Below are 9,547 nucleotides of genomic sequence, written 5' to 3'. Positions count from 1 at the left end.
AGTGCCAGAGGGCAGGGATGGATGGGATATTGGGAAGGAATTGTTCCCTGGCAGGGTGGGCAGGCCCTGGCACAGGGTGCCCAGAGCAGCTGTGGCTGCCCCTGGATCCCTGGAAGTGTCCAAGGGCAGGCTGGGTGGGCTTGGAGCAACCTGGGATAGTGGAAGGTGTCCCTGCCCATGGCAGAGGTGGCACTGGATGGGCTTTAAGGTCCTTCCAACCCAAACCAGTCTGGGATTCTGGGATTCTATGAAATGGGTGAGGTAGAAATGGGCCAGCATTTGAGATACAGAGACTCTATGGTCCTGTCTTGGAATCTCTTCCATTCCTTTTGTAATTTACCTCTTTTTGTTAGTTAGTCTCCTCTTGTTTGGGGTTTTTTTTATTCTAGTTTGGGTTTTTTGGTCTTAGTTTCCGTGATGCCTGTGTCCCCAGTGGCTTTTGAGGGCTGTGTTGCCTCCAGCAATCACAGGTGCTGTTTCTGCTGCTTCGTGTCAGGGTAGGAGCAACCTCTGCAAGGCTGTGAAGAGCTTTCTGTCTGTAAATATATCTGCAGCTCATTTTAAGGTCTGCTGTCATCTGGTGGCCCTTTTACCTGCCAAAACTTCAGGATTCTCACCATATTTTTTATGCAAATCACTGGGGATGAGTTGTGGTGGAAAGCCTTGAATGAGTTTGCATAGGAATATACTCTCACCTCTTTTTAGTCCTGCAGTTTTCTCCTTGGCTTTGGGACTTTCTTTAGGATTCAGGTTATATGGGAATGAACTGTTCCCTTGCTTCTCCCCAGCTCTGTACCTGTTCACTCAGGGAATGAATTTAGTCATTACCAATGTTGGTAATGACTAAATGGGATTACATTTATTGGGATGTCACTGGTTTCTGTTTTCAGGGTAAGGATAAATTCTACCAGGGCTGTTTTTTTGAAGCAGAACTTTCTGAAAGCTCCCCATTTTCCATACCTGCTGTTCCCGCATTTCCTGGCAAGTCTTGTACCTGTTGGTGACATATCTGGGGGTGAAATTTGGGTTAAAGTTGCCCATTTTGGTACAAAGTGATGACTGCAAAGAGGGACAGAGAGTGTCCACACCAACAGCAAGTCCTTATCCAAGGAGCTGCTTCCCACTGGCTCTGAGAGGCTCTGGGAAATTAATTCCATGTTGGAACAGTTGTGGACCCTCAAGACAGGATTTTTGTAGGAAACAGATTAAACTCCTTTTCTTTCTTATCCATAAAGACAACATTATCTCTCTACAAGTTTAGTGATAAAAATGATAATTCTTCATCAGTGTTATGGTGGTATAATCCAAATTATCCAATTAGATAATTGGATTTAATGATGATGCTTTGCTTGCTAATCTTTGTGGGAATATCTGTTTAATATCTTTGTCATAAACGATCTGGATGAGAGGGTGAAATGCACCCTCAGTCAGTTTGTGAAGAACACCAAGCCAGGTGGGAGTGTGGATGTGCTGGAGGGCAGGAAGCTCTGCAGAGGCATCAGGACAGGCTGGATCCATGGGCTGAGGTTCAGCAAGGCCAAGTGCTGGGTCCTGCCCTGGGGTCACCCCAAGCCCTGCAGCTCCAGGCTGGGGCAGAGGGGCTGGAAAGGGCCCGTCAGGAAAGGCCCTGGGGGTGCTGTGCCAGCGGCTGGACAGGAGCCCAGGGGGGAGAGGGGTCCCTGGGCTGGCCCTGCTGAGGGACCTCCAGGGCTGGGTCCAGTTCTGGGCCCTGAGAGCCCTGGAGGGGCTGGAGCGTGTCCAGGGCAGGGGACACACTGTCCAGAGCTGGGGAAGGGGCTGGAGCCCCAGGAGCAGCTGAGGGAGCTGGGAAAGGGGCTCAGCCTGGAGCAAAGGAGGCTCAGGGCAACCTTCTGGCTCTGCACAACTCCCTGACAGGAGGGGACAGCCAGGGGGGGTCGGGCTCTGCTGCCAGGGAACAGGGACAGGACAAGGGGAAACGGCCTCAAGCTGTGCCAGGGGAGGCTCAGCTTGGACACCAGGAGGAATTTCTCCATGGCAAGGGAGCTCAGGCCTTGGCAGGGGCTGCCCAGGGAGGTTTGGAGTCCCCATGCCTGGAGGTGTCCAGGGAAGGGCTGGACGTGGCACTCAGTGCTCTGGGCTGGGGACAAGGTGGGGATGAGGCACAGCTTGGACTCCATGGGCTGGGAGGGATTTTCCAGCCTCAATTATTCAGGGATTCTGTGGATCAAATCAGTCCTCCAGAATGTGGCAAAGGTGTTTCTGCCTAAGGATGTGCACAAATGAGTTCACAACATTCACAGTTGCAAAGTCTACCATATATCTGAAAGTAATTTTAATTTCCTTTCCTAAACAAGTTTATCTGTTCTAAAATATCCCTCCAAACTAACCTGATACAAAAGTGTTGTCACACAAGAATTTTTTTGTCACGGCTTCCAATTATAGGTGTATTTCAGACTACTCTTGGAGATTCCTAAGGGGCTTTTTGGTTTGTTGTTTGTTTTTTTTGTTTTTTTGTTTAGATCTGTTATTTCTACAAAGGAAATTAAATTGATTGGAAATTAAGCAAATCCAGCTGACAGATGTGGTTTAGAAGGATGCTGTATACCTATAGACCAGTCAGAATGAAGTTGTAGCAAGCCCTCCTTAGCACATGGATGTAATGCAGGGAAGAAACACAGTGATTTTTTCCTTATTAGCAATTTTAATTAACTTTTAATTGATTTCTAGCAAGATAAATGGTTTCATTACCAAGCCTTACAATGAACACCGTCACTGGAATTAAGCATTCCCAGCAACTGTTCTGAAAACAAAACATGCAAATCTCTTATGATCTTCACAGATGTCATTCATAAAGGCAAATAAATGAGAATAGCTTGCTCACAGAGTGCCCTTTGTTTAATTTACATAACCTTGTTCATCATGCCCTAATTTAATTAAGAGGAGGCAAAATAACAGGTCAGCATTTCAACCTGAGAGCTCTATGAAAACCTATTAATTTTGTCCATCCCTATAATTATGTGATCACAAGAATTATTTGGCTGTCACTGAAATCTGAGGCTTGGTTCAGTATGTGAACCAACTAAAGAGATCACAATGGTTTTCTGTGGCAATCAGCAGCCTGTTATGAGCATGGAAGAATAAGAATGAAATGTGATAATGTTTGGGTGTGAAGAACAGGATGAACAAAACAGAAATTTAAGTTCTTCAGAAAGCAGCAATGAAAATATCACTGAGTGTGACAAATGTGTTAAGTGGAAAGAAACTTTCTAACTGATGTGTCCCTTCTGTCTGTCTGTATTGATCCTTCATCTAAATTCATATTCCATAAGTATTTGGGCAGCAATGAAACAGTACATCAGTGTTAAATAAAAATTCCTCTTAGACACCACCCAATTCTGAAGATCCTTCAGCATCAGAATTGTTTGAGGGCTTGGCTTCACAAGCATCAAATTCATTTTGTGTTGAAGTCCAGAGAATTGTAAGATAGAATCCCAGAATCATTTAGGCTGGAAAAACTTCCAGGATTGAGTCCAGCCTGTGCCTGATCCCAGCCCAGAGCACTGAGTGCCACGTCCAGCCCTTCCCTGGACACCTCCAGGCATGGGGACTCCAAACCTCCCTGGGCAGCCCCTGCCAAGGCCTGAGCTCCCTTGCCATGGAGAAATTCCTCCTGGTGTCCAAGCTGAGCCTCCCCTGGCACAACTTCAGGCCATGTCCTCTTGTTCTATCAGAAGTTTCCAAGGCTGAGCAACTAAATGTGTCTTTTCTCCTGAAGAAATCCAGCTGGGATCCAGTTAGCCTGGCTTCTGTCACTGGGAATGGAGCCATTTGTTTCTGTGGGATGTATTATCTTCAGTCAAAGCTCAGAGAGAGGCAAGCTGCCCCTAACAAGCTCTCCTGGACACCACAGGAGAGCTTCCTGGGAGGCAGAATCCTTCCCTGCCTCACCTGGTTTCTCTCCTGTGGTCGTCTCCCTTGGGGGTTTGCAATTTGTGCATTAATCCATGGTTTTACTGATGTCTCTTCAGGCTACAGATGCAGATGCTGGGGTCAATGGGCAAGTCCATTACAGCCTGGCAAACTTCAAGAACCTTTTCCGGATCACCTCCAACGGCAGCATTTACACAGCAGTGAAACTGAACAGGGAAGTGAGGGATTACTACGAGCTCATTGTGGAGGCGACAGACGGAGCTGTGGACCCCCGGCGCTCCACGCTCACCTTGGCCATCAAGGTGCTGGATATTGATGATAACAGCCCTGTGTTTACCAATGCCTCCTACACTGTCTGTGTGCCAGAAAATCTCCCACCAGGAACTGTCTTCCTGCAGCTGGAGGTAAGGAAGCATCAGTGAGTGAAGGTGGTGCGTGTTTGTTCTGCAATATTCAGGGTTCTTATTCAACTTGGCAGTGAGACTGCAATAAAAGATTGTGGAGTGTGGGGGCAAGTTTTTTTGCCCAGAGAAGCTGTGGCTGCCCCTGGATCCCTGGAAGTGTCCAAGGCCAGGTTGAATGGGGCTTGGAGCAGCCTGGGACAGTGGAAGGTGTCCCTGCCCACGGCAGGGGGTGGCACTGGCTGGGCTTTGATATCCCTTTCAACCCAAACCCTTCTGGGATTCTGTGAGTCTGAAAAATGCTTGGCCTTTAGCCAGGTACCAAAAAAACCCTTTAAAGACAAGGTTATTTAGGAAATAATAGCAATTAATAAAAACAAACAATGAAACAGCAAAACCTATACTGCCACTGTTCAGATAGGCAGATAGCAATAGGCCGAGGGGATGAGTTTTAAACTAAAAGAGGAGAGATATAAATCAGGTGTTCAGGAGGAATTGTTACCTGGAAGGTGGTGAGGGGCTGACACAGGTTGACCAGAGAAGCTGTGGATCCCTGGAAATGTCCAAGGCCAGGCTGGATGGGGCTTGGAGCAGCCTGGGATAGTGGAAGGTGTCCCTGCCCATGGCAGAGGTGGCACTGGATGGCTTTAAGGTCCCTTCCAGCCCAAAACCATTCTGGGATTCTGTGATCCTGACAGTCACCAATAGGAGGTGCCGAGGGAGGAGAACTAAGGCCAGATTGAGTTTCCACTGCCATTTCCCCAGAACGCTGTGCTTGTTTCCCATGGCTCAAATCTTCAGTGAATTTCATTCCTTATGTCTGTGCACATTGAATACAATTCCAACAACACAACTAAACTCAAGATGTTTCCAACAGTTTGCCCTTTAAATCTCAGAGGAATATTTTGTGAGAATGGGTTTTGTTTGATGTCCCTCTGTTCCCTGCAGGCCAAAGACGTGGACCTGGGTGCTGATGTGAACTATAGGATCCGCACTGAGGAAGCCCAGCAGTATTTTGCCCTGGACAAGCACACAGGAGAGCTGTCGCTCCGGAAGTCCTTGGATTATGAGTCCTTCTCTGACACAGAAGCAACCTTCACCTTCCTCGTGGAAGCCTTTGACAGCAAGGGCACCATGCCTCCTGGGCTGGCCACTGTCACCGTCAGAGTCAAGGTAAAGAGGTCACTCCTCAGCCAAGAGCATCCTCTCCCAGTCTTGCCAGAATATTCCATCACCATGCAGGTGTCCTTAGGAAACACCAGCACTCTCTGCTCTCCTGCATCTCACTTGTAGCAGTCTTATTCTGCCAGCTGTTTGTTCAGTTAAACACACACTTTACAACTGCTGTAATTATTTTCCCATGTGCAATTACGTAGTTAAATCCTGGATTTATGAAATCAAAGAACACCTGACACAAATACAGACATTTTGTCCTTTAGAATCCCTAAAAGGCTGAAATAAACCCCTCATGGAATTGTTTGCAAAAGTGACACTGAGACACAATCACTTTTCATCCCACAAATTGTAATTTTAAGACCAACTGGGGTGTATTGAGTGCTGGTGTGGCACAGTACATCCTGGATTCCAGATTCTGCTGCTGGAAAATCCAACTGCAAAGAAACAGCCTGATTTAGTGCCTAGTGCACCATGAACTGCAGTGAGCTACAGCCTCACCTTAGGATTTCAGTGGCCTCCCCAGGAATATGGGGGTGCTGGTGTCTGTTTGGGGATGATCCACAAATGATAAGTGTTTGTAGCTGAGACAGAAGTACTTCCCCATCTTCATTTGCCTGTGTCCAAGAGGAGAGGAGAGCTCAGATGCCTTCATCCTGCCCCTGGCATTTCCAAAGGTCCAGCTCTGTCAGTCATTCTGTCCTTTTGAGCAGATGCTTCAGCAGTTGTGGGAGAGAAGAGACTTTAATTGCTCAGATTTTAGTGAAGGAGCAAAAATTGCAGCAAGACCAAAAGCACAGCTCACAAATGTTCAGTTTAAATGTGTCTGTGAAAAGTATTCATCAGTCTGGGGTTCAGCTTATTCTGTATCTGCAGGTGCTTGGATTGCCACATGGTTTTGAGTAATTTTGTTTGTCAGTCTCTACTAAGCTCACAATTCTTTTAGGACAGTAAATGTCTCCCATTATTAGCTTTGGTGACAATGCCAGAAGGCTTCTCTGATGCCTCTCTGTCTGCAAAATGTCTCAGTGTGAGGTGCAGGTCACCTGTTCCTGGATAATCTGTGCTTTTCCCCAGCACATTCCACGTCGTTCACAGGAAGCACCTTTTCCATCATTCCCTGAGTTTCTTCTGTTGGACTTTTACAGAGCAAACTGCTCAAACCTCAGGTTTTTTCCTAAAAGAAACCTTTTCCCAGCACACTGAATTTTTGAAAGAGTAGTTTGGGTAGGTTTGTTGGGTTTTTTAAAGGTTTTCAGGTAGGATTGTGTTCAGAGAAAAGCTGTTGTCTGTTTGATTGTGTGGTTGACTGTATTAATTAATGTCAGGGAAAATTACAGTTTGGCTCAGTGGCCTCAGTGTATCAGCAGCTTGTGCACTCTCAAAGGAGGTTCTGTAGGAATAGGGAATTTAGGGAGGTGATAAATAGGATTAAAAAAATCAGTTCTTGCTCTCCTGGAAATTCTTCCCACACACGAGCAACAAAATGGGAGTGTGATGATGTTTTGGAGAGGCTGGAATACCAAGCTGGAGCCAGAACTAACAATTTTGGAGTAAAAGTGTGTTTGGCTGGGGGCAGAACAGGGCCTGGGCGGGAGGACAAGCAAGGGATACTTCTAATGAAAAAGAAAATAAATCCAATTTGAAGTGAGTGTTTTCATCCTCAGTGACAGGCTGAGTTTGCAACAGATCAGGGAACATAATCAAATATTATTTAAGTGCTGAGATGAAGATGGTGCTTAGATTCCAGCCTGGAGTGAAAGATAGGACAGAGAACAGAGGAGGACTTTCAGAAAAAACAGACTTAATATCTCAATGTGTTGGGCAGATGTCATTAGGAGGTCTTATGTCAGGTGGCAGGTATTTTGAACATTGGTCACAAGAGGTTTCTGGATGGTTTGATTTGTGCTTAAAGATGAACTTCCCAGATATAAAATTCACAGGGGTGGGGGAGAGGGTGGAGGGTGAAGGCAGAACCCTGTGCTGCCATCCCTGTTTTGGATGGGAAGGGTCCTCAAGACACCTCAGAAGGCTGATCCAAGAGTCAGAGCAGCAGCAGCAGGGTGCAGAATCTTGAAACCAAGTGAGAACAAGAACAGGTCACCTTTCCCTCCCACTCAGCACCTCCTGCTCCTGCTGCAGGAACTGGGTGTGTTTCCTCTGAGTAGTTCCTGAGCTTTCCCTTTATTTAGAGGCTGGGCTTTGAGTAATTACTTTAATACAGGGTTTGAGAGCCCAAATAGGAACTAAACCAAGTGCAAATGCCCCACAGTCCCCAATGTAACACAAAATTGAACTAGGGAGGAAGCAGAGGCAGTGCTCAAGGGGCCAAGCTCATGTCACCATCACAGATCCAGCCCCTCCAACCCTCAGAACTTTATTTGTGTTATTACTGAGGTCTCCAGCCCTCTGGGGCTCCCACTGCTCCACTCACATTTGTCATTTCTCCCAGCCCAGCTCTTCACTGCAAGCTGTAATTTTTCCTGGGTAATGGAATTCTGTTAAGCAGCTATGGATGTCTGATGGTGTTGTCCATCATTTGTGTGATATCCAGCAGAATGAGCACACCCAGAGCCCCCTGCTCCCTGTGGCTGCAGGAGGGGGATGCACAGTGGGCTGTTCTTTGGACTCCCAGCCCTTGGCATGACAAGTTACAAATAGTTTGTATTAACCTGCCCTGAACTAGGTCGAGGCACAGATTGCAGAGCAGGGCTTTCACTGCAGGAGGAATAACTTCATCTGTACCCTCATGTCAGGATGAAACAAGTTATTGGCCTCTGCTGCAGCCAAAAGGCTCCTTGCATTGTAAGGACATCCTAGGACTCCCTTGGCACAGAAAGCCAAAGGTAAATCAATGAATTCATAAAATCATTTAATTGGAAATGACCTCTGAGATCACTGGGTAAAACCATTAACCCTGCACCACTAAACTGTGTCCCCAGGTGCCACATTCACACATCTTCTGAGAACTTCCACCTATGTCTGGGCAGCCCCTTCCAATATCTGGCCACCCTTTGGGTGAAGGAATCTTTCCTAATATCCAACCTGAACCTCCCCTGGCACAGCTTGAAGTTGTTTCCTTCTGTCCTGTCGTTCCCTGAGAGAAGAACCTGACCCCCACCTGACTCCAACCCCTCTCAGGGAGTCACAGAACAATAACTATTGCATCCATTTAAGTATTTCCTAGGAGGAGTAGTCTTTAAGTAGCACTGATTTCTTACCACCACCTCCAACACAACATTTTTCTCTTTTCCCTGTTCTCAGATTCCTTTGACTGCTTTCTTAACTTCTCCCCTGAAGCTGAAAGAAGACATGGGGGGCTGAAAGGGCTGAGTTTGTTTTGCTTCTTGCTGTACCCACACATTCCCTCACAATCCAGATGATTCCCAGTACTGGAAAAAGCAAAATCCTTGCAGTTCAAATTATTAGGATTTAGCTTTTGGAAGCAACTACTGTGGTAATAGGGTTTGTTAACAGAAACAGTTGCTCTTACTTGAGTAATGTGTTGCTAAACACAAATAATGAGAATTTATGTATCATGGGGCCTGCAAGGCCTCTGCATATTTTATGTTGTTTCGTCCTCTTCTTATTACCAGCATTATTTTTGTATTATTTTGCCTCTTTCTACTTTTTAGAAATGCTTTTCTCTTCTTTCTGGGTTGGGGATTGGTTTGCTTTGGAGTTTTCCAAGGACATTGTGTCGTGGAATGAAGCCATTGTCTCATGTAAAGGATTCAAAGTGAACAAGAAAGAAGAATAAATAAAAAGAGGGTTTCAGTTCTAACACTGCCAAAAAAATGAGTATGAGGGGCAGTGAGGTGATTGAGAACTGGATGATCACAGGGGTCATGATCATAGTCACAGGGTGTGGTTGGAGGCTGTCACTGGGGGTGTCCCCAGGGCTCAATACTGGGCCCAGGATTATTTAAATTGTTCATTAATGACTGGGGAGGAGCAGCCCCAGGGACCAGCACAGGCTGGAGGGTCCCTGCTGGAGCAGCTCTGTGGGGAAGGACCTGGGGGACACCGAGCTGTCCCTGAGGCAGCAGAGTGTCCTGGGG

General features: G+C 46.6%; 1 protein-coding gene across 5 annotated transcripts in view; it reads left to right on the top strand.

Moving 5' to 3' along the window:
- PCDH15 (protocadherin related 15) overlaps positions 1–9,547 on the top strand; it is a 538,462-nt gene that overhangs the window by 440,175 nt on the left and 88,740 nt on the right. For all 5 annotated transcript variants that reach the window (XM_033515678.1, XM_033515674.1, XM_033515677.1 and 2 more), the window contains 2 exons: positions 4,011–4,316; positions 5,262–5,486. In XM_033515678.1, the coding sequence (XP_033371569.1) occupies positions 4,011–4,316; positions 5,262–5,486 (531 nt within the window). The remainder of the gene's footprint in view (positions 1–4,010; positions 4,317–5,261; positions 5,487–9,547) is intronic.

This window comes from Parus major, chromosome 6, assembly GCF_001522545.3.
Source record: "Parus major isolate Abel chromosome 6, Parus_major1.1, whole genome shotgun sequence".
In the NCBI taxonomy this organism is placed as follows: domain Eukaryota; kingdom Metazoa; phylum Chordata; class Aves; order Passeriformes; family Paridae; genus Parus; species Parus major.
The sequence above is the reverse complement of the archived record's forward strand: the minus strand, read 5'-3'. Positions and strand labels throughout refer to the sequence as shown.